Here is a 27,661-nt window from a genome sequence, read left to right as displayed (position 1 = left end):
TCTAAAAATTAGAACATTTATTCCAACTTTAGAGGATTATAAATATGTTGGATGTAGTAATATTCAAGGCCAGTGTTACACTGTGTTGAGGCCCATTTATGCTCCCTTACATACGTAAATAGCAGTCTGTTTCAAACAGTGTCATACCTCACCGTCCTCATACTTCCATGTGTCTTTTGTGTTGCCATGGTTGCTAAGTCAATTCCTCCACTAGAGGGCAGTGCTGAGTTCAGAGTTCACTCCTGCACACCAACATCAGTTTTAGACAGTGTTTGGATGCGGCAATGCTTCGCTATAAAGTTGTTTCCAAATGCCTAACACACCCTAAACATTGCTGTTTTTTTTCAAAAGCCCACACAGCTTCTACAGTTTTTGTGCTCGTCTTCGTTCTTCTTCTGCTTTTCTGTTCCCTTCCTGATTCTCTACTTCTTCTCTGGTTTGTTTCTTTCACTGGTCACTTATCAACTATTCTGCTCAGCACTGCCCCTGCAATTTCTGGTGGTGTTGCTCAGTTTTCTGAATCAAGTGACAGATAGCTAAGCTCCCTGAAAAGAGAGCTCTCAACCACTGAGCTTTCATTTTAAAGGTCAAATTAGAAGGGAAGAAATAGAAATGGGGTGTAAATTGAGTGAAATGCAAATGTTAGAGTGGATGGAAAAAAACAAACAAACAAAAAACAAAAAAACAAAAAACAAACACACACACACACACACACACACACACACACACACACACACACACACACACACACACACACACACACACACACACACACACACACACACAAGGCCAAATGACCAAATGGTCTCTCACATCCTTATCCTCACAATCCTAATCCAGTTTAGAAAACCTTAATTAGAAGCACTACCACTCTTTTCATCAGCAATTACACTGAAGGAAGTTTACTTTTTAGGGAGTCTCTAGACGAAGGGTTGGCAGTGACTTAGAGCAGAGCTTATGGGTTTATCATCTGATGCTTTCACTTACTAACACTGCAAACTGTGATACAGATATTCACATCTTTACTCCTTTACAAAGGCACTTCACCCTCCTAGGCTCCAGTGTTGGTATTGCTGGTTCGGTGTTTGGTGGTGGTCGGAGAGGCTGTTGGCGTGACTTGGCTGCCATGTTTCCATCAGTCTCCCCCAGGGTAGATGTGGCTCACCAAGTATGAATGAAAAGTGAATGAATAATCGATATAATTTAAAACCTGGATGCCTCCCTGGTGAGGTGTCCCAAGCATGTCCCTCCAGGAGGAAACCCCCGGGGAAGACCCATGACACGCTGGAGGGACTACATCTCTTGGCTGCCCTGCATGCCTCGGGATGATGCCCCTAATGCCCCTAGGATGAGCTGAAATGTGGCTGGGGAGAGGGAAGTCTGGGCTTCCCTGCTTAGGCAGATGCCCTGGCGACCCAACCCTGGATAAGTAGTAGAAAACAGATCAATGGATGGATGGATGGATGGATGGATGGATGGGTGGGTGGATGGATGGATGGATGGATGGATGGATGGATGGATGGATGGATGGATGGACGGATGGATGGACGGATGGGTGGGTGGGTGGATGGATGGATGGATGGATGGATGAATGGATGGATGGATGAATGGATGGATGGAAAGTGCGTTGAATGCCTTGAAAAGAGCTATATAAATTGAATCTATTATCATTATTATCTTTTCAAAAATATCTTACAGAAACAAAAATATCTGACAAGTTGATCTTTCATTTGCCAAAATACAAGATATCTCTTATCTTTTGGATATGCAGTGTATAATTTTCTGCCTAAATCTTTTTTTTTTCTTTTTAAACTGACATCCATAGCCTAAAATAATACTTTTATCAGTTTCAGCAGGAACAGTATGGCAGTAGAAGTAATGGTGGCTTGGGAGAGAGATCATGTTACATATTGTATTGTATTTTAAAAACATGTGATTTAATAATTGGGGGCTTGTGCCCCAGTAGCGATTTATTTCTAGCAGTGGCCCTGGGCTCCTTATGGCTTTACTTATATGGGCCATGGCCATGCAGGCTTTAGATGTTTCAGTGCTCCACATACCTGATTCAAACTTAATGATTCTCCTCGACAACTTTAGTAAAATTCTGTATAATTTGAGTTAGATGTGTTGAAACAGGGAAACATCTAAAACCTGCAGTGCAGTTAAGCTGTCTTTGAACAAATGATTTTTAGACGGGAAAGTAATGTGCAGATGTTATCATTTGTTTATCGTTGATTATTTTACAACTGAAGGAGCTTTTTAACACTTTAATATCACTGTAACTGTACATACCAACACTGAGTGCTAGAGATGGTTCAAGCCGGTTCACTTGTGTTTTTTTTTTTGTTTTGTTTTTTTGTTTTAGATGTAAAGTTTAAAAGAATAACAAACAAATAAATATATTAACACAGAGAGAAATCTGTGAAAAAAGATTTATTCATAGAAGAGTCATATATTTTACACTCATTTAAAATTATGCTGAAGCAAAAAAAAAAAAAAATGCTGATTTTAAATTCAACCATTTAACTCAAAATGTAAATGCATGCAGATGTGCATCTGTTTTGTGCAAGTGTGTGCACTCAAAGTATTAAATCTGTTCATTTGCATGTTGTTTTCCACTGTGCAGGTCTCCACAGCTGCAATCTGTATGCAAAACACACTTAACAGCAGCTCCCAAGGACATACTGTGCACATCTACAATCATAAGTGACAAGTATCTAAGCTTCATATAGTCCAGATATTTTTTATATTTAATTTAATCTATGATTTAGGTTCCACATAAATATCCCTTTTCATTTCTAACACGTTTTCACAAGCAACATTTTGTTCTGCATACTGAGAAACCCGTGTGCATTTAAGCAACATGCTGCACAAATGTGTAACATGGTGAGAGTGGCAGGTGTCCCTACAAAGGACAGGAACTATGACTCAGATAAAAACAATGGCTCATACTAAATTTAATGTCCATTATAACATTATATATTACCCATATTCCCCACTAAAATTAAAACTTCATAGACAAAAAATCATAACCACACATCTTTTGCATCATGGCATCCACATTGTCTCAGTTGATGATGTAAAATTGGAAGGCAATATTATGTTTACAGTGAGGAGACAGCTCTTTTCCTCATCCGCAGACTGCTGTCAGTCACAAAATAACCTCAGAAGATTATTAACAATACCCAGGTAAGTGTAGTCTTACTGGTCCATGTTTGCTGGCTCAAAGTCAGGCCAATCCAACAAAGTCAAGCCAGTCTAATCACATAATTTTCCAAGTAGTGAGATCATTATCAAACAGTAAGGCTTGGTATCTGGAAACTCTTTAAACCCAATCATGAGGCCACTAAAGACCCCCTCAACACCTCGGCTACACCTGGAAATTCTGTCCATAAACGTTATCAACAGAATTGGTAACAAAGGGCAACCTTGGTGGAGTCCAGTCCTCACTGAGAGAGTCCGACTTACTGCCGGCAATGCAAACCAAGCTTAGGCACCAGTAATACATGGACTGGACAGTGCATAACAGGGGGTCCAGTCCTCCATACTCCCAAAGCAACCCAATAGGAATCCCAAAAGCACAATAGAATGCCTACTCCAAGTCTACAAAACACATGTAGACTGGTTGGGTGAACCCTCATGCCCCCTCCTAGTCCCTGCAGAGCTGGTCACAAACACATTTCTAATCTAATAAAGTGTGTTTGGAGGAGTTCGTTCTGCATATTTAATCTCTGGCAGGTGACATGCCCTTGTGAAAGACCCCTCCCTCTTGTGGTGTCCTCATTTTTCCCCAGGCACATGCAGTTTTTAGTTGCCATTGGATACCATATTCCAGGCATAATAAAGGTTTAGCAAAATGTAAAAATCAGTGGATTGTCTGCCCTGGCTAATACAACAAGATCAAAACAAGACCACAATTAACCCAATATAGAGGCAGCATAACAATGATGGCAACATGACCATCATATTTGTGGGTGCTATTTTGTTGGTTTCCTTGATTACATGTAAGCACAGCATGTTAAGATTAAATGCTGTGTAAGTCATTATACATAAATTTTTCCTTTAACCTGCCATTCATTTGTACTTAAGGTCACCATAACACAACCTCTTCCCTAAACTAGTCTTGTTTCTGTTGTTTACTCTAACACAGGTTCACATAAGCAAAACCGACAAACTTTGAAACTTCCTCAAAGTTTTCTTGACCTGCCAGCCTGTCAGTGTAGTGGTTTTGGAAGTCTGGGAAATGAGGGTGTCAGAATAAATCAAAATTTCTGCCTCTGCAACTTCAGCTAAGCATGATTGACTTGTCTCCCCTTGTTGCCCTTGGTAACCATCTGAGATGGTCAGGCCTGTAAAGAGCACATATAGAAATTTGAGCATGACGATAAATAAAAGTTTGACATCAGTCTTCAGTTCAAGCGTTTTAGGGAACATCACTTGGAGCAACATCTGCATCATGGAGCGTATGGGTGCATCTGATACTGCCACTTACTAACACTGCAAACCCACATATAGTCATCTTTATTCCTTTATAAAGAGCGTTTTACATTTTTTTGTCATAAAATTTCTTTTAGACATTTCGAGAAATTTAGAAATGTGGAGATGCAAAATTCAGACTTATTTTCCCTTTGCTAGTAAATGCTTATTTTAGACTGTAATGAATGGATTTTGTCATGCACAGGAACTAAAACACAACATACATCCAACCATATTTTATTTCACTAAAAATCATCACTGTTTCAAAGTCATTAGCAGGCACTTCAGGAGACTTTACTGCACGTGCTGATATACTCACATTTATTTGAGTGCTAATATTAACATACTGCTAAGCAACAGCACGGAGCCTCTGCCATAAAAGTTCCTGAGACAAAGTGGAAAAGTAAGAAAAACCAAAGTTAAAAAAAATAATAAAATAGAGAACATCTTGTAAACAAAAACACCTTCCAGATTTCAAAAAGTGACTTTTTCACTTTCCAAAAGGTATTTATAAAAGCACATTCTGTCATGGCAACACAGACACACACACACATAAAGGCTTACAAGATGAAAACTATAGCAGCCTTGCAGCTTAAAAACCCACATTCCCTCATCCACCATCACTCTGCATGTCCTTTAACATCAATCAAGCGTAAACATCAAATGTCAAACAGAAAATCTTTGTGTGATTTGATTATGGCAGCAGTGTATTTTGAGTGTGTTTCTCTCTGCAGCTAGGCATGTGTGTGCTTATGACCCATAGCTCTGAGGTCTCAATCCATCTGGAAAGCTCCGCGGGGCTTCTGTGAAGTAAAGCCGGTCTTATTGATCGAATCTCAGAAAAGTCTTGTTGGAGAGAGGTCAGAATAACCTTCATCGGGCTCCGCAGACCTCTTCTACCTCAATTATCCTGCTGGTCTCTGAGTATTTGGGTGGCACAGAAAAGTTATACTGACATTGTGGTTTGTTTCCTCTGCTTGTGTATCTGTTTGTACAGCCATGGCTTTTAAACTGTATAGTCTACTATATCATAAATTCACAAAGCAACCAAAGTTCTTGAGAGTCCTGGGCTGATTGCATAAAACTTGAACAGGTTAGTTAAATACAATTTGATTATTGTTTATATGGTATAATCAACAGTCACAGTATGGATATGACAACAGAATTTAATCCATAAACATGAACACATTACATTCATATTAATCTCCCACTCCCCCCCTCCCCAAAATAAATAAATAAATCACAAGCAAAGTAGATCAACGAGCACACTCTTGGTGTGAATCAAAGAAAAAAGTGTTTGCCTGAAGAGATGTTGCATGTGTCTGGGTGTTGAATTAGAAGCTGTGACTCATAAACTGTAACACGATGTGACTAGGATCCGCATACATCACTCTGCTCAATGACCTACTTAGTTACATGAAGAGATTTATCCTACAAAACAGCAGGAGACAAAGTATTCTGTCACATTTCTAAAACTGAAGAACAGCGAACAGTGGTCCGAGGATCCACTCTGACAGGTAAAACATTGTGGGTGAACAGAAAAGAGTGTGTGCATTTGTTATTGGGATAATGACAAATAGTCTCAACATAATGTCTTTTTAAACTTGCTTTATGTTTATCAGAGATTTTACAGTTTATTTCTCTTCACCTACTCATACAAACTCCCATTCAGTCCCTCTTATGTTGCATATGCAGTACCTTTTGCTCTACCATCACATACCAACAAACATATCAGGAGCAAAAGGGGGGGGGGGGGGGGGGGGGGGGGGTCTTGCCCAGGGACACTTAAACAGGTGGAGAAACCACTAACCTGAACAACTCTGCCCGTTGTTATGTGTCCATAGATGTTATATCACACTTACAGTTCACTGAGCTGTCACAAACCTTAATCAGAACGACTGAAGGTCAAAGAGTTTTGGAAAGCTGCATGTAAGACCATCAAAAAGGAGTTAATTTTGACAGAAACCTTTCCAACTTTGACTTTTTGTAAAACAAAAGGAACAATATCTGATAATGAATTTGCAGCTGTCAGGTGTATTTTCCTCATAGAACAGACAAAAAGTAATAAATTTTTAAAACTTACAAGTTTAAAACTTCTGGAGAGACTGACAAAGAGTACATAGTAATACAAGTGGATAAACTGTGAAGGGATAGAGCTTCCTTATTGAGCTTTCACAAATGCTTTAATATTTATTCAAAGAAATAGTTCAATTGAATTAATAATAATTAATTTAACAACTCTGCCCGTTGTTATTTATGTCTTTATAGATGTTAAATTAATAATAATTTATTTGATGTTAAAACAGACTGAGCCTATCATCTGTGAATGTTCAGCTTGCTGTAAAATAAATAATCTTATATTTGTGTTATTCATTTATAGAATCAGAAATTGAATTAGCTATGAGAAAACATAGTGCTTGCTAATAGCCAATTAAATATTAAGCTATGCACAGAAATAGACCTGAACAAAATGTCACTGTGTGTTTAGCTGAGATGTCCTAGAAAATGTTACACTGGATGCCTCATACTTCATACATTTCTCATGCTGACATCAGAAATTGTGCACCAAGAATTAATTATCTGCCAAGAGATGGAAAGTGAAAATAAAGTTTAATTCCAGATGACTGTCTGTGCTATAATTTATTATATGTGTAATTGTTTTTAGAATTAGCTCTGTCATTTTAGGTTTATGATCCTACGTTAGAGTGAGCCATTTCCATTTAAAGGTTCACAAAGTTTCCAATGCAGCCCTCTAGCTTCTCATGATAATTGAAATGTTTTATATTATTGAGATAAATTTCTATCTATCTATCTCCCAAACAACTTATCTTGCTAGCTAGCTTGGTAGATTTCAAGGCACCCAAAGCACTTTACATCTATCACACTACAGTACATCCAAATGTGATAAACTACGCTACAGCTACATTACGGCAGACTCGCTAACGGTTTCTCCAACCACCACCAAATGTTCATACAGTTATAACCATTAATGCAGACACTGCAGGTGAGGCTGGTAATTGTCTTGCCCAAGAACACAACTACATTGTCGGGGGGGATTTAAACCTCTTTTGGACATAAAGCTGCTTTTAATGAGCATAGCTGGGAAAGTGTACATTTTTATTAATCTAAGTAGCAACTTCTTCAATTCTGAGTAGCACAGTGCTTTTGGCCACACCATGGTCAACATTTTCTGATGTATATTCCCTGATTATGACAAATGTACGGAAGCGTGGAGCTGTCAACCAAATAAAAAAAAAATCGGACCTTATCACGTTATAACGTGATACGTTTTACGTTTTTACAATAAACATATCTCGTTATAACGTGATATGGTCCGATTTTATTTTATTTGGGTGACAACTCCATGCTTCCGTACAATTGAGTTACTTCCAAAATCAGGAAATCTGATGAAATGAATTGATGCAATGTTGTCCAAAAAATGATCCTAGTGTCTCAGTAAAGGATGCTTGACTTAAATCTATGCTTGAATGTCTACATATTTAAAATTATGTTCACATTATTCTTCGGGAGTTGTTTAATACTGAAAATGGCAATTCTTCTTTTAATCTCCCCTGCTTACTTTCAGGATGCACTTTTATAAACAAGGACAGAGCATTCAATATCCACTTTCAGATGGATGTGATGGTTTGCCTTCTATGAAAGGAGAGGGTTCAAAGTGAACAGCTGTCTTCAAGAACGTTAAATGTAGAGTTTGCACACCTAGTTTAGATTTCCGTCAGCAGTCATGTGAGCTTTTAATTAAAGACTCACACATTTTGCTTTTACTTTGATATTTATCAGTTCAATACTACCATTCAAAATGTCTTTTCCTTTAACTTTTCAAATGTTTTAGTTGAATAAAACACATTTGTTACTCTTTTGCAGTGTTGTTCATTTATGACATATTTCTGTTTAAACTATTAACGCATCTATCATGTGCCCCCCCCTTGTTGAACTCATTTTTATGCAATTACATCATTTCAGTCCTTCTAAGTGTCTTTTAGACTCTGAGCTGGATTTTATTCCACACATCAGAAATATGACAAAGACAGGATTTTATCATCTTAAAAACATTGCCAGAGTCCGCCCATTTCTCTCACTTCCCAGCACAGAGGTGCTGATGCATGCTTTTATTTTTAGTAGATGTTACGACCCGACTTAAGGGGTAGGGACGGGCGTAACAAAGAAACACGGCGTGGACAGGTGGTATTTCAAAATAAAAGCACATTTATTTACAACTCCCGTGATAAGTGATGGACAACCTGTAAAACAAAAGATGAGCTGGGGTTAGCGGACCTGCAGAAAGAAACAAACCAAAACCTACACCAAACACTCACCGAGTGCACACACAGACACAACCGCAACTCGGTGAGGAAACTAAAACCAAACAAAAGCAACAGGCCCATAACTAAAGTGACCGTCGCCACACACAATAAAAGGCTAACCTAGCCCAGCCCTAAAACAACCACCACAAAGTAAACTTAACACAACTAAACACTGTAAGCACCCATTGTGGAAAAGGAGGTGGTCGCGACACACACACACCCGGTGCACAACATGAGGGGGAGAGAGGCCGGAGCCATTCTGGTTTCTCCCCCTCCAGACCTGCCTCGGCTGCAGCCTTTTCAGCCTGAGCTTCCCCGTAGGCTGCAGCCTGACTGGTCCAGAGGGGTGCCAGTCACACAGGGGCGGGGACAAAGGCGCTGGCCTTGGCCACTCCGGGCAGCGCTCTGCCGCCCCTAATCACACATAAACGGCCCCAGCTTGTCTACGACAAGCAGGGCCGTAACAGTAGATTAGATTACTGTAATGCCCTGCTCTCTGGTCTTACCAAAAAAGTCTATCTCTAACCTGCAATTACTCAAGAACTCAGCAGCACGTGTTCTGATGAGGACCAGGGCGCAGGAACACATCAAACCAGTTTTAAAATCGCTGCATTGGCTCCCCGTGCATTTCAGGATTGATTTTAAGGTTGTTTTAATGGTTTATAAATGTCTTTTTGGTCTTGTTCCCAAAGTCAGAACCAAGACTTATTGTGAGGCCTCATTCCACCACTACGGGCCTCGACTGTGGAACAGCCTGCCAGAGAACCTCAGGGCTGCAGAGACGTTCATGTTTTTTTAAAAAAAGGCTCAATGCCTTTCTAGTTTAGCTTATAGCTGAATTTTATTTGCTATTATTTAGAATATTGCTTATTTAATCATATATTCTTATATTTTTACTACGTATTTACATTTAGGCACAACTCAGCACTGAAGCGTGCACTTACGTCCAAGATGACATTGTGTGATGAAATCGTGATCTCGTAATTAAACAGAAGACTGTTGTAGGGGGTGTAAAAAAAAATGCACTGCCTCTACCACTACACGACAGCACCTGTGTCCAACTGGACTCACAACACTCTGACTACCACTTGATTATCATGTCCCCTCCTGTTTGATTTCTTGCTTGCATGTGCTAAATGACTATCAAATAGAATAGAATAGAATAGAATAGAATAGAATAGAATAGAATAGAATAGAATAGAAAAGAATAAATTCTAAGTTTGTTGAACTTAGAAACAAAAGTACAAAAGCTGCCTTAAAATTGTGAGTAAACTCAGCTTTTTAGCATGGTTTTAACTCAAAGGCAGGTTTTACGACTTGATTAACTAATGGCTAAGTGTTTTGTTAACTTGATGCTATGATTTAGAACAACTTACTTTGTTGCATTATCCTTATTGGATAATGCAACAATGCAACAAAGCATTATTATAACTTAATTAGTATTATAACTTAGGGCAAGATTTTAACTTATGTTATAATAATGAAGAACTTCATGCTATTACAACTCAGAATTTCAATTTACGATAAACTCAGACAGTTCACGTCCATTAATTTATGATAATGGACACCTCGTCTGGCTATATCCCTTACGTTTGTATGCAAAACTCATTATTAAAACTGGACTTTAAGTAATAAAATAAGTCCACATAACCTAATGAGGCTGTTTGTTTTTACAGTGTAGAATAGAATAGAAAAGAACAAACTCAGTGGCATGAAAAGTTGAGGTTTTTATCTTAAATATCCAAAGCCTCATTATAATAGCAAAATTAATATCTAGTAATTTTGAATTTTCTGTTCCTTTCAGTTATTTTCATCAAGTGCTCGCTCACTCATGTTCTCTCACTATGGAGTTCAAATCCCAGATGTAAATACAAATGTCAGCTGGATGTCATGTTGCAGCTTCATTTTCATGTAACCTCAGTATGTTAACACACTGTATCTCATGGTGTACGGGAACATCAGATTTTTTTTTAAGTTTATGCTATTTTAAACAAAAACAACACAAGAAATAACGTAGCTGAAACAGCTGAAATCAAGCGACGCATAAGTGAAACTGCAAGCTTTTTGGCTCACATGAAGCATTTATATTTATAACGTGACTGATTATGTCAAGCGAATATCTACATCATCAGGCTAAGACCATTTCTAAAAAAATGACAGGTAACCTCTGAAGGTTTAATAGTGGATAATTTAATTTGCTGAAAAAAGTTGCTTCTTCATTTTGAGTTGGGTTCCAGCAGCTTCTCTACTGCTGCAGACACCAGAGGAATGAGCACCAACACAGAAATGATTAACAGTTCCTCTGAAAAAGACAATTTGAACACCTTTTAAGCATACTTTGAACAATCCCATAGCCTGAATCTGTATTCAGGATATAGTGATGTCTTTACCAACAGTTTTCATTTGTCCCTCCCGACTGTTATCATTTCATTCCCCAAGAAATCCCCAATAACAGTACAGGTTAATGAACATCAGTAAAAAAAAAGCATGATGTAAACATACCAGTTACAGCAAAGAAAGCTAATTTATCTCTGTAGCTCTAAGGCAGGTAAGAAGATTGAATAAAAATAACACCATACAAAAAGCAATAAACAGTAAAATACAAATAAAGACAGGAGAGACAATAAAGTGCACACTGGTAATATATTTTTATAACGTGCAAGAGTTAAAGTACATTTTTCAAATACATGAGGTTGATATGTAGTTTTGAGAATACAAGATGAAACATAACTACTTACCATTCTATCAGAGAGCACAAGTATACATAGAAAGAGAGTGTGGTACATGTATGTATGTGTAAAAATGCCCTGTAACAAAGTATAACAGGAATAAAACACTCAAGCACAAGATCAAGACAGATGTGTAACTTAAGCTACATACATTTATGTATTTGTACGCTGTGAAGCATACCTATGAGAACTGGTTTGGCTTGTTAAAAACCAATTTTTGAGATGGGGACTTACATTAAGTTACATCTGCCCTCGAAAATAATGAATTTACTTGTAGTATCTTTTTAGACTTCTCAAAAGCATTTGACACTGTAAATCAAAAAATCCTATTCACTAAATTACATAAATATAGTTTAAAAAATGTTTCCCATAAATAGTAAATTATGTTTCCAGTAGAACTCAGTTTTTTTCTGTTAGGGGTGCTTTTCAAACAGAGCTAAACTACACTGTGGCGTCCCACAGGGGTCCATTCTTAAAACACAGTTGTTCCTTATTTATAGAAATGACATATGTAAGGTTATAAATATACTTTCACCAGTTATGTTTGCAGATGACACAACCCGAGCTCTGTCACACTCAAACTTCAATACATTGATTGAGAATGCAAACGTCAGCCAAGTTGCCTATATGCATGGTTTAAATTGAATAAATTATCTTTAAATATTATTAATCAAATTTTATTGTTTTAGTGGCAAAAAGTCAAACAATGAAGATTTTGTGAACTTTGCAGATCCACATGTGGCGTTGCCTCTTCCTCCACTGTACCTCTAATTGTTTATTTCTGTATTTTTGATGTATTTGTATTCTTTGCAAATGAACCAAGCTACATGTGTTGCTACAGGTACATTATGTTTCTTAATTGGCGAGGGAATGACTTGGGATCCCCTCAGGTGAGCTGGATGGAGTGGAAACGGAAAGTCTGGACTTTTGTTTTTGCTGCCACTTCCGTGACTGTGGGAAGAAGCCAGAGCACCTGGAGAGAGCCCACTCATACTGATGGAAGACATACAAAAAGACCCAGCTCAGACTCCTCCTCATTGGGATTTTGCAGCCTCTAAACTGCTACCCTGATGTAGAAGCATCCATGTGTCATATTTTTATCTGCAACCTTTACAGGGTTGCAAACTGAGACATTTAATCTGTATGAACAGCACAGATGTTGCTTTTTTTTTTTTTTTTAATACACACTAACATTGTTCAGTGTCATGTTCATAATTCCAGTATCTGTAAATGTGCTTATTGGCAGATTGAGTTACATATTTTTTGACACAAGCTTTTCTTTTATAAATCATACAAATAGGAGCAGAATCAAAGTCATGAGGATAATAGGCAAGAGATCTCCCAGGGCAACCAAGCTCACAAAAGACCACATGCAAATACATGTAACTGGACCTTTAACAAATCAGTCAGTAACTATCCATGACCTGCATGATGGCACCAACCAGTTAAGGTGTTGATAACACTTTTAAGAGGAAAACCTGAATGTTAAAAACAAGTTATAGAAAAAACACTCAGATCTTTTAGTTACTTACTCACCATATAGATTTTAATACAGTTGACTGGATGTACTATTGGCATGACATTTTACAGTAACACATGGCCTTAAAGCCTTGGGCATCAGATTCCTTATGCTCCATATGCCATCCTCTCAGGACATTAGATCACAGAGGTCAAAATGAAGTAGATAGATGGATTAAATAAAAAATGTGTGCATTGAAAACTATGAACATAATCAAAATGCCATAAAAGGATAAAAAAGTTAATTAATTTGTAGCTGTTGCACCTCTATATGACTGCAGAGTCTATATTTAAGCTACACATTCAATTTTCCAACTTGGCAAATACAGACTATTGGTCAAGAGCCTTTTGCATCAGTTTTCAACACACAGGGTCTCCCTCTACTGCTGCTTTCTGAGGCTGGATTTGTAGGATTATCTTAACAATCCGATAATTTTAACTTATCTTATATGCAGCAGCCAGAATTCTTAGACGTTCAAAGATGATGCTTTGGGTTACTCTGTGCATTCAGAACCCATGCAACAGTCTGTATGTGACCAGCTCAGAGTGAGAAGTGGTTGATTCAGCATCTCAGCATATTTTCAGCTATTTGATTGTGTCTTTCTATTAAAGTACTCCATCCATGGAGTAAATTAGTCTTATGTATCCTACATAATTTATAAATGTGTGCAACAATTTATGAATAACTTTGGTTACTTGCAGGTGCAAGCAACTATGGCTTCTATCTGGTCAGCAGCACAGGATCACCACAAGGAACTGTACCCTGACCAGTTCTCCTAATGCTGGACACCTCAAAATTTTAATACAACTCTGAGTTCTGTCATCTGCAGAAAGTTGATTGCCAACAGCAATGAACCGCTTTGAAAATAACTACAGAGAAAAATAACTCTGAAAACTGATCAAAGATCCAGCCAACCCAGCTTTTACCAGCACTTCTAAACGCAGCATGTATTTGTAGAACTGTGAGGGCATGAAAGGAGTCTGAAAACTCTTCATGCATACTCAAGATTATCCAAATGCTAATGTAATCTGTAATCTGTTCACGTCGGGTCATGTCTGCACATTTAGCTATTTGTATGCACAGGAAGCTTTTCAAACACATACGTGACAGCATCAGTGACGTAAAATTGGTTTGAAAAACATAAATCTTATGTAGTTTGTATGCGTGCCCCTCATGAGGTTCAAATTGCTTGACATTTCTCTGTTGTACGCATTTATAAATATTGTAATACATACTGTTGGGAGACTAATTTCATTCCATATAGGACTTAATACTGATCAGTAGATGAAGACAGTCACATTTTATTCACATTAAGACTAAATACTTAGCTCCATTTTCAGTACTGTGAATACGGAACATCAGCCCTGACATGCAGCTTACAGGCTGCTGTTTCTTGACGTTAAATATACCTCCAGCACTGTCACTTGAGATATTTTCAGAATCTACACAAACATTTTAGTCCATTTAGTGTTTGAGCCAGCAATGCTTTATGACCCACTGTCCCAGTTTGGGAAAATTAAGTCATGAAAGCATGCCACTGCATTCAGGAAAGGAAATAAACTGAGTACATTTGCTCAGGCACTCCACAGATGCACAAATTTTGCCACCCTTTTGATGTGCTGCATGCAATTTTGTTGGAATATGTACTTTTTAAATTCTATCACCACATCACATACTTGTCACCTGCTTTTTGATTAACTGTTATACTGAATTACCCCCTCCCCTGCAGCATATAGCAGGAAATGTTTGCTAAGGTTCAACCAAATATACAATAAAAGTAATAATCAAACATTAACATATATAATAACTTAAAGGCTCATTTCAAGGGAATACTTAACCTTTACTTCACTTTAAGTATATTTTATTTCTAAGACATTTTGTTTCTACTTTTTTGTCTTTTTTAAGCCTAATACTCAGTTGATTTTAACTCTGTTTGGCAGAGCCCCTGAAGCATTTGATAGTTTAAATCTGTACCCTTGATTTATTTTGTGTTCAGATTTGTAAACCATGCCTCATGATTTATTATGGCTTTCATTCCCCACAAACATCAACACATTAGCAGTAAGTAGTTTTCCTGACAAAACACTCCACATGTTGCCAAGCAACACTCAGTTTTTGTTTTTATCTGTAGCCCCAGAGGCAAAGAACTTGGATAAAGTGTGAGATCCTTGAAGATACAGAATAAGCACGATCTTATCTAAAATACAAAAAATATATAGAAGTTAAACCTTCTTCCCCACCAGTGCATTATCAGTGATTGATCTGGTTTTCCCTAGGAATATAAAAAGAAGCTCTTCAGTTGTGTCTTATAGAAACTAAATATTACTCATTAGCATCATATTACAGCTGCCAATTGCAGTTCTTCTGTATTATTTCATCATTAGCTCTTAATTAATAACACTGACAAGAGTAATTTAGCAAAGACCACTGTTACTTTAAATTCTTTGGGGTGTTTAATTTGCTTATTTGCTTAACTAAGTGGAGGCATATGCTCCTGCAGGATATGACCAAATATTGATCTGCAGTCAGACTGCAAACATGTTGGTGTGTTTTTTTTTAAATAATTGCAGATGTTTAGAATATGTGATTGGTATATTCTATTTGCAGCTAAATTATACAAAGTGTTCTAACTGAAGACAGAACCAACACTGAGCCATGTGTACATCAGCCAACAGAACAATTAATCCCAGCCTGACTTCCATTTACCGTAATGTTAGGTAACTGGCTATCAGCACTTCACATAAATCTGCTGTTTGTTGATATAATCTGGCTTTTATCTCCTCTACCTCCCCCCTCCCTGTCTTTTCTGCCTCTCTGTCTCATCCATCCATCCTGTCACTGTCCCTGTCAGTCAGCTGCTTCCACTGCTTGTGTATGGTACAACTAACTGGGGTCACTTACTTGAAGAACGGCCAACCGGCTGTCAGGGTGATAATGTAAACCATGCTGAGAGGAGATAACAGCCTACCAGGATAATTTGTCAGAAACGCACACACACACACACACACACACACACACATGAACTCAAGGCACACAGCAAGAAACCTCTCAGTTACCATAGAAACATGACCCAAAGCCCCATATAGACTCATATCGCAGTAAATTGACCAAACACTCCCCCCTCATGTGTACTTTGCCCAGGTGCTCACAGGAGAGCAAAACTTTTCAACACAAAGATGATGTAACAAGACAGCAGGATCCCTTAAAAACCAGGATCTGCTTCATCAGGTAGCAGAAAATCCTAAAGGTCAGTTATAACATCCACAAACCTCAAGATTATGTAAGAACAACAAGAAATACAAATGCAATAGATTTCTATATCCATCTAAATAATAAAAATAAAGATTCAGATTCACATGGTTAATAAAACAGAAGTGCAGTCTCCTTAACTGTAATTCATAATGAACCTTCAGCCTTACTGTCCGGGCTTTACATGTTTATTTGGAACAATTGTTCTTAAAATTGGAACATTTTGTCCCCTGTGGAAAAGGATTTCTGTGAATTTATCTCAAATCACTATTTTCTTTAGTGTGTAACTTGGCCCACCTTGTGTTAGTGAGAGGATACTACAACTTAAACAAAAATCTACAGAAAATTCCTTTTAATTGAATTTAATTGAATTTAATTGAATTTTATTGAATTTTATTTTATTTTATAGCTCAGTATTGGTTTGGTATTGTTGGGTCTTCAATCTTTACTGGTCATCTTTAGCATTGCACTCAGTTCATTTTAAACCTTCTATCCATGAATTTTAAAGCTGCTTTTTAACAGCATTATTCCCTTTACACAGTAGTTAAAATATTTATTGTGAATCTCAACTTGTGCATTAATGTGATAAAATCAAATGACAAAGAAGGATAGAAATTTCAGGATGTGTTTGTTAAAGGTAAGGCAGCAGCTGTATGAATTTAAAGCTGCTTTCCTTCTAAACGCATAGGAAATGATATCTGATGATTTCCAGCCATCAGGTGTGTTTCCTACTGGAACAGACAAAAAGAACGATTTCAGTATTGAGGAAGGAAGCGATGTTTCAAGAGAAAAATAAAGATAATAATCTCAGCCTCATGCAAATATTTAGTTAATGTGCAATTAACAATTTTCTCTTTACCGTTATGACATAGGTTAAAATGAGACATGATCACTAATATGGTAATGAGATGTTTTAGTCTGTATAAAAGTTATGTAATTATGTAGTTATGTAATGAAAAAAAATGCTGTAAAATGAGGGGGGATTTCCAGCTGTCCTGCAGATTTTCCAATGTTTCCTGCTTCAACACACCTGACTCAAATGAAATCGATCCAGCAGCCTATTAAAGGCTGACTAATTACGATTTTTTTTCTGTAAAAACACTTTAAAATGTTCTCATTTGTTGCGAGGGATAAAAGGAAGCTTCCCTAAAAAAAAATGTCTCCTACATCAACAACGTTTTTGTCAAGTTTTTCTTTCCTTCAAAATAAGACATAAATAAGGACACCACATCTGACACTGTTATTAGCAGCACAGGAGCAGCACAGGAGCACCCCAGGGGACGGTGCTGGCCCCCCTCCTCTTCACACTCTACACCTCAGACTTCTGTTACAACTCAGAGCTGTGTCACATCCAGAAGTTTGCAGATGACACAGCCATCGTGGGGTGCATCAGGGATGATGGAAAGGACGAGGACAGGAATCTGGTCAGTGACTTTGTCACCTGGAGTCAGATGAACCATCTCCAGCTTAACACCTCAAAGACTAAGGCACTGGTTATTGACTTCAGGAAGTCCAGCCCACAACCACGTCCAGTGACCATCAGGGACGATAAGGTGGAGATTGTAGACAACTACAGGTACCTCAGGTTGTGGCTGGATAACAAGCTGGACTGGACATGCTGTACAGATCACCTATACAAGAAGGGCCAAAGCCGTCTGTACTTCCTGCAAAGACTGGGATCTTTTAACATCTGCAGGGAACTCCTGTGGATGTTCTATCAGTCTGTGGTGGCTAGTACGCTTTTTTATGCTGTTGTCTGCTGGGGGGGTGACATGACAAAAAGGTGTGCTAACAGGCTGGAAAAACTCATCTGGCGGGCGGGCTCTGTGGTTGGCATGAAGCTGGACTCCCTGGTGACAGTGGCAGAGAGGAGAACACTAAAAAAACTACTGGCTATTGTGAGTGATGCCAGTCACCCTTTGCACACTGTCATCAGTGCACAGAGAAGCCTGACCAGTATCAGGCTGCTCCTCCCCAAGAGTAGGACCAACCGGCTCAGAGACTCCTTTGTCCCCCGAGTCATCAAACTGTACAACTCTGCTTTAGGCAGGAGGGGGAGAAGGAGGGGGGAGAGGGAGGTTTGCAGTCCGGCTGATACAACACATGCACAATAACCCATACAAACAGTTGCAATAACTTTTACGTGCAATAAGTGAACTGGGAATCTGTACCACCTCTACTGTGTGCAATGCTTGTTTATATTATTTTATTTAACTTATCTTATTATTATTTATTGCATTCTATTTATACTTTCTTGCACCTTATTGCCTCTATTCTACTTTATACCTGTATATATTATATCTTGTGCTTATCCTGCTTTACTGTTGGTGTTGTATTGCTGCTGGTACCCAAATTTCCCTGAGGACTCTCCAAAGGGATTAATAAAGTATTTCTATTTTATTCTATTCTATAAGAGTTCTGTGCCGTAATACGTGCTCTTTCCTACTTCCTGGTTCCTTATCATATGCGACTCCCCACGGTTGCCTAACAACAACCAGCGTTTGGTATTTTATGTGGGCGAAAGAGTAGCAGCGTGCAGGTATGGAAGCTAGTAAAAGAAGCAGACCGGAAATAGTTTCAGAAAAACCTAAAAAGCCTCGGCATCCTGCTAAAAAAGCAAACAATCAAAAACGGAATAAAACAAGGATCGATACTGGAGAGTCTTTTGCAAGGTGGAGAAGTCTGAGCTGGCAAAGTTTCTCCTCGACAGGTAAGCAAGTATTAATGGATTAAACTGGTGGCCTATTAGTTTACAACAACAAATGTAATGATGTTTGAGGCCAAGTGAATACTGTGTTTGTCCTTATAAACTTATGAAATTACTATCAAATTGTTTCATTAAGTGAGACTAAGGGAAAACTGCCGCTGTGTGGCATTTGTTGATTAATGTAGCGTTTGTTTAAACTCTATTTTATGCTAACGTAAATTAGCGCGTGAAATTAGCGCTAGCATTGCAAAGCATAGCAACTTACTGTGTGTGTGTGTGTGTGTGTGTGAATCATCTTCTCTCGTCATCATGATGTTTGCTGCTGCTATGTTCTCCGTCCTCTATAGACTGTATATAAAAGAGCCGACCTCTCATAAACCGGCAACTTGCGCAAAACTCTCCGAGGGTGGGGAGGGAGGAAGAACACTCTCTGTGTTTTTCTCTTTCGACTGCAGTTCTGATTTGAAACACTAGGTGTCAGTGCTACTTATTTTGCCTTTAAGTTTTGCACACTGACTCATTCTTTTGAGTCAGGTGGTTTTGGAGCAGGGACACATCAAAAACCTGCATGATTGTGGCCCTTGAGGACTGGAGCTGGGCACCCCTGATCTAAATTGAGTTGATAAACTGCCAACAATGTTACATAATGAAGTGCATCAATAAACTGCACAATATCCACATGATAATGTAATGCACATTTATGGTTTTGATGAATTTGGATTTGGGTTTTCAGAGAGTTTCTTTCCCTACTTGGACACGAGGGACTTGGTGTAACTCAAAGGGGCTGACAGGCATGGACAGGAGCATGCGTGGTCACATGAGCCCTGCAGCAACCCAGCCACAGCTGAAATGTGTTATGATGGCTAGTACCTATCACTGCTGAGACCCGTGGCTCCAATAAAGTGGCTAATTTACAAATATACTATCCTCCCCCATGTATATAGTAATAATAGGTGTCTAAGTGACCACAATGCATGGAAGGATGTTCAAATTCGTTGGAACTTTTTTTATGTGGCATACATTTTTCACCTGTTTGAATGCAGTAAAATCCAAACTGCACTTATAGACTTTAACCCAAAAGTGTTAATGTTTTTTAGGAAGAAGAAGAAACACACACACAAAAAAAAACCCAAAGCTTATATCTTTCAGTGGCTCCTTTTTATTCAACCTTTTGAACAATGAGTAGAGCTACAGGAATCCTTTTGTAAACAGATGGTGAAATGTTAGAAAATCTCAAATATAAAAAATCAAAACTGATGCAGATATCCTGAAAATCTGAAATAAATGATCCCGTTTGTGTAATTATCTGTTAAGATTTTAATTCTGTAAACAAAAAAATCAAGAACTTACAGTAATTTCTTTAATTTTCCTGCATGACATCTGTCAGAAAAAAAGAAAAAGATTACACACAAAATCCTATGTAGCACATCACTGTAATTATTCTGACCATGAATCAAAGAAAACATTAGTAAAAACAGGACTTTATGACTATTTATTTAAATTATTTTAACTTTACTCTGCAGCATGGTTGTTCAGTGTATGTATCCTGTTTCATTCAGGCTATTAGCAATATTTTTCCCAGTTAGACTTTTGAGAGATTCCTTTTTGCTGCACAACATTTGAAAGACAGCACGAATAGCATATCTGGACTGGTGTGTGGGGGCATAAATCTTGCCTGTCTGGCACAATGTGAGTAGTCCCAGTTTTGATAAGTTGTTTCAAGTCTGAGGCAACTTTATGTGCTATCAGACCTGTGTGTGAATACATCCACTCTGCAGTAGTCAAGGTGACCTCAAACAGGTTTACTCAGGGTTTTTAGCTGTACACAGTCTCGCTTAAAAGCTCAACCTTCCCCTGTGAGGCACTGTTTGAGTGACATTATTATCAGAGAGGCTTTCTAACTTGAAAAGGCTCTCAGATGTCCTGTTGGAAGAGGGAGCACTGAGACGTGAAGATGACACGCCGGCCCTGGCTACAAGCTCCACCTGGAAGGGTTTAGTTGTAACTGGTTGAAAGAGATGAAGATGGTCAGCAAAAAGATTTACATGTGCTTTTGCTGACACCGACTTAGTCTGATTAAAAAAATGAAAATACACTAAATGAAACTATGCAGAAAGTGTTTTTCCATGTAAAAATTGAAATCCTTGCCTGTTTTTGCTCTCGAAAAGTGTGCAGTAAAACCAAAGGGAAGGAATATAGATATGAACATCACATATGAATTTCATTCATTGCATAGTAGGTGATGGGCATTGAGTCATAGTTTAGCTCTCTCAATAAAGTTATTTTAAGCAAGAATCACAAAACTTTTACCTTCCTCTTATCTCAGACGGTAGAACCATGGCCAAATACCATAGGTCATAAAAAATATTTATGTAAATTAACCAGTTTAAATACAAGCACATAAGAGCAGAAGTGTATTGCTTTACAGTTCGTCTCTTTTCATACTGCAGTGTTGCTGATCCACTGTCCACTAGAGGGCAGCATTCATCCACAAACCGCAGACACAGCTGCTGCTTAAGTGACTGTGTGGCCATTTAGTATTTCAACCTGAAACATTTCTGTGTTTCTAAAAAGAAATAATTTTTTAAAAAGATGGAAATAATTATGGTGTTTTTTTAGCGCAATGTTTTTTTCTGTACAGTGCCTCTGCAGAAACAAACAGACAGTATAGCCATCTGCACCACTGTTGACACATGATGTACACATCTATTAACAGATATCTAAAAGTTTTAAACTAAATACTCCAGAAATTTGGTTTGTACCTCAAGACTAAACAGAACAAATGGCAGGGGGAAGTTTCCACTTGGGTGTCTTTGTTGTTTCTAGATTAAATTAAACAAATATGGCTCGTCTTTCATCCATGACTGTTTTGAAATTAAAAAAACAAAAGTGTTTTACATGCGTTATAGTGATCAGCTCCCTTGTTATCATCTCCCGACAGCATGTGATTGATTAATTTCCTTTAATCATCACCTAATAGGTAAAATAATATAAATTTGAGAAGTAGGAAATGACTAATTTAAGTTTGAAAGCTCATGATTTTTCCTTTTTTTTTAAAAAAAAGAAAGAGGAGATAAAGAAGAAAAGTAAAAACCCAGTACCTGATTTGTCTTGATTAATGTTAATCATTCACCCTGATATCTGTTTCATGGTCTAACTTTGTCACATTCATTATTTCAGCATGGGAAGTAAAACAAGTATAATGGACAGAGCTGTCTTCATGGTTTCCTGTGATCCAACTCTGTTGCTTCCAGAGAGTGCAGCTCCCAGTTTACTAGTGCCGTGAAAAACATTGTTCTGAATCAGAGCACTTGCAATGTATCTACCAGATTTAGTGCTCCTTAAGGAACAGTTAAATGGCACATTTGAACTTCTCCAGTCCAGGTCATCATGGATGGTCAGCGAACTATGAATGTTCACCCAACCCTGTGTGTTCACACTTTTAGCCGTGTCTTGCCTCATAGATCCATCTGAGAGATTGCGGGATCCATGAAACCAGTGCACATCTCCATCTGGGTGGGCACGCTGGAAGGTGCAGGCAGGACCTTCACTCGTTAAGACACCTTTAACACTCCCACAGCATTCTGTGGGAGAAAGAAGGAGAAGTCAGTCGAAATACATCTTATTAAAACATTTGCAAATATCCTCAAAAGAAGTTTTACGGCACATTATTTGACTATATCCAGGTTATCCTGCTTTAAATGAGAAACCTGATTGCTGCAAAGCCTTTTCCCATCTGCATATATTGTTTAGTCTCAACTTAGATCAGGGGTCTTCATTTTTCAAGCCAAGCACCCCTGAATGGATGCAGAGATCCATCATCCAGCTGACTGGCATGTGTGCTGGGACTTTGCATTTAACTTCAGTTTGTTTAGCTCAGTGAAATGTCATTATTTCATTAAAAGATGCGGTATTACCCAGCCCTAATGTTTGGACAAATTAAACCGTCAAGATAAACATACGTAATTCCAACACATATGACAACACTGTTTCACGTAAAAGCAATCCAACCTCAGAGTGGTCTATTCCCTCAGCAGCTAGAGAAGAGACACATTTACAAAACATTCGTCCTGACTAGACTGACACATTTCCTGAGCGAGTCCATGACATCGGACAATTCAGCACTCAAGTCTTTGGCAGTGACTCCCTGTGTAGCATGAAGTGCATCTATATCACGTGCTGGGTCACAGCAGTTAGTTCACTTTATAAATTAGCAAATTAGTGCAACACATTTGACACACGTTGGTAGTTTAATGCTATCTGTCTCCTTGAAGGTAAATCCAAACTTCAGATAATTATCTTTATATTTTCATGTCCTCTCTCATTTGAACCCTTATCAGGTGCAAAAAAAAGCATCACTTACATTTTTACTGGTGATTTCTGAGGTGGAGGATATCTCTCTTAGGCTATATATTTATTATCACTCATAACAGTGTCCATACAGGTGGTATTATAACACACTGGCCTCAGTTGGCTGTGCAGGAATATCTGGATCTGATTGCACAAGATTTCTGGGTTAAGTAAAATTTTTTTTTTTTTCATTAATGTCTTGTTTAATATTTTACAAAGGTGTCTTAATATTGGTGTATGCATACTTGTGTTTGGATCTTAAACAGCTGGTAACTGTCAATTGGCCTCTCAGCCAATCATGGGGAACTTGACAGGGCCACCAGGATTGTAACAGCAGTAATAAGGGTGGGTCCTCCTGTTTGCATACAGGAGGCTTGAAAGTACAGGTCTAGGCTGGTCTTAAGATGGTACCTGTGTGTCTAATGTATACAGTTCTGATTAAAGATAATATCATTGGCCTTCTTCCATCCATGCACTACAGAGGCGGCTGTAGAGGAACAGCAGTTGTCTTCCAACTGGAAGGTCGGTGGATTGATTCCAGGCTTTCCCTGACTACATGTCGAAGTGTCCTTGGGCAAGACACTTAACCCTAGGTTGCCTCCTGATATGTCTATTGGGGTGTGAGTGTGTGTGTGAATGAGTGAATGTGACAGGTAGTGTAAAGTGCTTTGTGTGGTCAAGCTGACTGGAAAAGTGCTATATAAGTACAAGTCCATTTATAATATGTTGGATTAATGTTAATGTGTAAGAGAAACAATATTGTGATGGCCGCCTAGGCAGCCACACACAGTGAGCCCGGTCTGGTAACCTTTTTTTTTTTTTTTTTCTTTTGTTAATTCAATACACACTTTATCTGTAATACTTACCATTTCTTTTATAGTTCACATTTTTATTAGGTTTGGCTGGGGTGGTTAATTAATTGGGTGCACACTTTTAGTTGACTCATTCTTGTCACCTTGTTAATTTGGTTTACTTGCAGTAATTTTTTTTTTTCTGAGTTACCAGTTCCCGGGGAAGTTGCTGTGTGTGGGAGACCCAAGCCTAATAAGGACAAGAGTCCCAGCTGAGGTGGATCTCCTGTTGATGAGGCTGCAGCCTAATTGGACTCATTCATTCCATAATAGATTAGTGGGAGAGGGGTTTAGGTTTTCTATTGTTCTTGTATCACTTTATTTGTTATTCTTTATGTAGAATTATGATTATTTAGATTTGTTTCCCTAATGAGTTAAGAGTCTAAACTGTTTAGGTTCTGTTATGAATTAGTTAAGTTTATTAAGTTAGTTGGAGATAGTTATTTTATGTTTTGTTGTATATAGAGTATATAGTTTCCCTTGTGTGTCAATTTGTTAGGTCAGTTAGATTTCAGTTCCTTATGTTGACGTTCTGTTTATTTCACCTCTTTTATGGGTCCAGAAATTTTACTTTGGAATTTGTATTTTTGTTGTTTTTGGTAAAATTAAATGTCAAAAGACGTTTTCTTAAAAGAAAAAAAAAATCTCTGTGGTCTCTTCATCCTTGGCCTCAGTCCCTCACAAATATTAATTTTTTATTTTTATTTTGATTTATTTATTTTTTTCTCTGTCTACCCAACCAAACATTGCAGGACCCCCCAGCAGTGCTCCCCCTGTGAGTTAGGGACCCTTTGTTGAAGATCTCTGACTTAGACAAACAATGCAGTTTCAGGTAAATGTAGTGTAGTGTGCATACAGCTGATGCTTGTTGTTTCAAGTTATTCTGGTGATCTGAAAACAAAGGCAGGAAAGACATCTGCTACTCAGGGTGCAAGATTGCTTTTTAACTTTTTGTTAAAGTTCAAAGGTAGTAACTCTGAATGTGCTGAGTTCTTTTCTTTACTCATTTTAGAAAAACTGATAAGGAAGGTTGTTTGTTTAAATATAGACTCTGACCTTGTATCTCCACTCTTGTATACCCATGAGCCACTCCTTGGTTGGAGTGCAGTTTGCACCTGTAGGGCTTTGAGTTTCCGCTCTCCAGAGGCAGCACTTCTTGAAAGATGAGGGATAGTTGTCCATCTTTATACTCGCAGTGAAACTCACTTAGAGAGTGTCTTTGGTGTGTGATCATTTCTTCCTCACTGTCCACAGAGCATAGAGACATTTTGCCTTGGGACCACTCCATGTGTGTGATTGATAACCCATGCTGATAAGAGGATGCGTTGCAGTGAAGGGAAACTTGTTTGCCACACTCTGTAGTAACTATGGGACTCAGTTTTAGTTTCACCAGCTCTACAGAAAAAAGGATGCAGATATGTTTTTATCAAGACACAATCACACAGTTAAACAGTAAACTAAACTATTGCAATGCAAAACCATCCAAACTGTGTTTCAGTTGCATGTAGAATTTCAGTTCACTTTACATTTAGCTTGTTTCTTCTATCTGTTGCTAATGACAGACTCAGACAGAACTGATCATGAGTTTCCCAGGTAAACGTAATTAAAAGGAAACTAGCTGAGGAGTTGTTTTACATTATTAAGCAGTTTTCATGCAGTGTGGAGAAAAAGGAGGATTTTTCTACAAATGAAATTTCATGAAAACTTAAGCAAGATCATTGAACTGATAAAAATGAGAGCAAACAAGGTGGTTCAGATAAAGGTATATCAAGGAATGTCTCTGGCAGGAGAAGGCATCATATTAAGAAAGGCTTTACTGTTGAATGCTGAGCTGCACAGATGTTCCAGATGGGTGGAGTTGGGGATGGTTGGTGGATGGCCACCATGTCCCAACAAGGCTGCTACATAGTGATGTTTCGGGCTAGAATAACGGAGGAGTGTGATGGTAGGACCTTTAAGGTGCCTGGGGGTGTTAAAATGACCTCTGTAAATACATTCACTTTCTAACTGACCATTTCCTGACATGGCATAGAAGGAAGTGCAGGAAAGTCAGCCATCCCATGCTGCAACAAATACCATTGAATCTTTGGCTTTAATGGGAATTAAGGGAGAGAAACTCATGGGATGCAATGCTGGTCTCCCTAATGAAATTCACGCAGAAACTATCCACTAACTTCTAAGTTTGATGGATGAAAGAGATGAAAATAAAATTTTCTCTCTCTCTCTCTCTCTCTCTCTCTCTCTCTCTCTCTCTCTCTCTCTCTGTATATGTATATACATATATATATATATATATATATATATATATATATATATGAATAAAAAAAACAATATGACAAATGTGCATTCTGAGTTCTTTCTAACCTACTTAATTTGGAACACAGTATTTTAAATGATTAGCAAAAAAGGCTGTTTTCATCCTTGGTAGTTTTGTTCTATAAAATTCAGATTATTATATAACCTGAATGAACTGTATAAACTGTCATTTGCAGCAAAAGCATAATACTTTGGAACACTACACTTTGTGAGTGGTTAAAACAGATGGCATACATACCTTGGGTTGTAAGTGTGAACACACAAAGAAGCCAAAGCAAATTCAAAGCTGTTAACTCCATTGTCAAGTCTTTTGCATTTCACTGTGACACAGAGAAAGAGCTGATTACAAACACTTCTTAACAAATTAACATTACAAGCTTTCCTGCAGTTGGAGTGGATCCTCGATCTTAGTAGCCTTAATTCAAAGCCACATGTTTAAATTTCAGGTTTTGAAGAGAACTTACCTCCCGAGGATTGTTGCTTCCTCCTCAGTGTTCAAAGTTTCCAGCTCCTTACAATATCTTTTTTTCTTCAAATATATGAGGATATGAAGTTAATCATTACACAATTATGAAGCAAACTTACCAGGAAGACTGGCGATTTTCCAGGGCAGGGAGTGTGCTGAAACCTAACAACAACACGATGGAAAAGGAAATGTCTGTGCGTGTCTGTGTGTCAGAAAGAGAGAGTCTGTGTGAGGGAGAGAGAGTGAAAAGCTATTCATAAAGACATAAAAGATACTACAAGCTGAGATTTGTATGATCACTTTGATGTGTGTTGCAGCCGTCTTCTGCTGCTTAATTTTGCTGCATTCAACTGTGATAAAGATTTTTCCCATGACGTCATCATGACTATTTAATACAGTTCATTTTCTATCGCCACAGGGAAAATGCTTTCATGTCCCCTAAGGGTCACTTTACAATATCTCCATTGTGCTTTACTGTAAAGCTGCAGTCATTATATGGGAGTTAGTTTTACCGGAAGAAAGACATCAGGGTCCAGACTTTCTTTCTTTCACTTGATGCACAAGTGGAAGATCAGCTATCAAAGGTTGAGTAGTAAAATGATGAATCAATAACAACATACAGTCCTATTTGAGACTTTCCAGTCCAGCTTAAATAAAAATGTGTGACAAAATC

At 38.1% G+C, this 27,661-nt stretch overlaps 1 protein-coding gene across 1 annotated transcript; it reads right to left on the bottom strand.

The window, feature by feature from the left end:
- Positions 1 to 22,128: 22,128 nt before the first annotated feature.
- LOC121637788 lies at positions 22,129 to 27,022 on the bottom strand. The gene is made up of 4 exons (XM_041982066.1): positions 26,987 to 27,022; positions 26,761 to 26,842; positions 25,263 to 25,601; positions 22,129 to 22,589 (listed from the first exon to the last, which is right to left on the bottom strand). Exons 2-4 carry the CDS (start codon positions 26,819 to 26,821, stop codon positions 22,177 to 22,179), a joined length of 813 nt encoding a protein of 270 aa, XP_041838000.1. The 5' UTR covers positions 26,822 to 26,842; positions 26,987 to 27,022; the 3' UTR covers positions 22,129 to 22,176.
- Between the last annotated feature and the right edge of the window lie 639 nt (positions 27,023 to 27,661).

The sequence above is a fragment of the Melanotaenia boesemani genome, chromosome 4, assembly GCF_017639745.1.
Source record: "Melanotaenia boesemani isolate fMelBoe1 chromosome 4, fMelBoe1.pri, whole genome shotgun sequence".
NCBI lineage: Eukaryota > Metazoa > Chordata > Actinopteri > Atheriniformes > Melanotaeniidae > Melanotaenia > Melanotaenia boesemani.
This window is presented reverse-complemented; position numbering and strand designations above follow the sequence as displayed.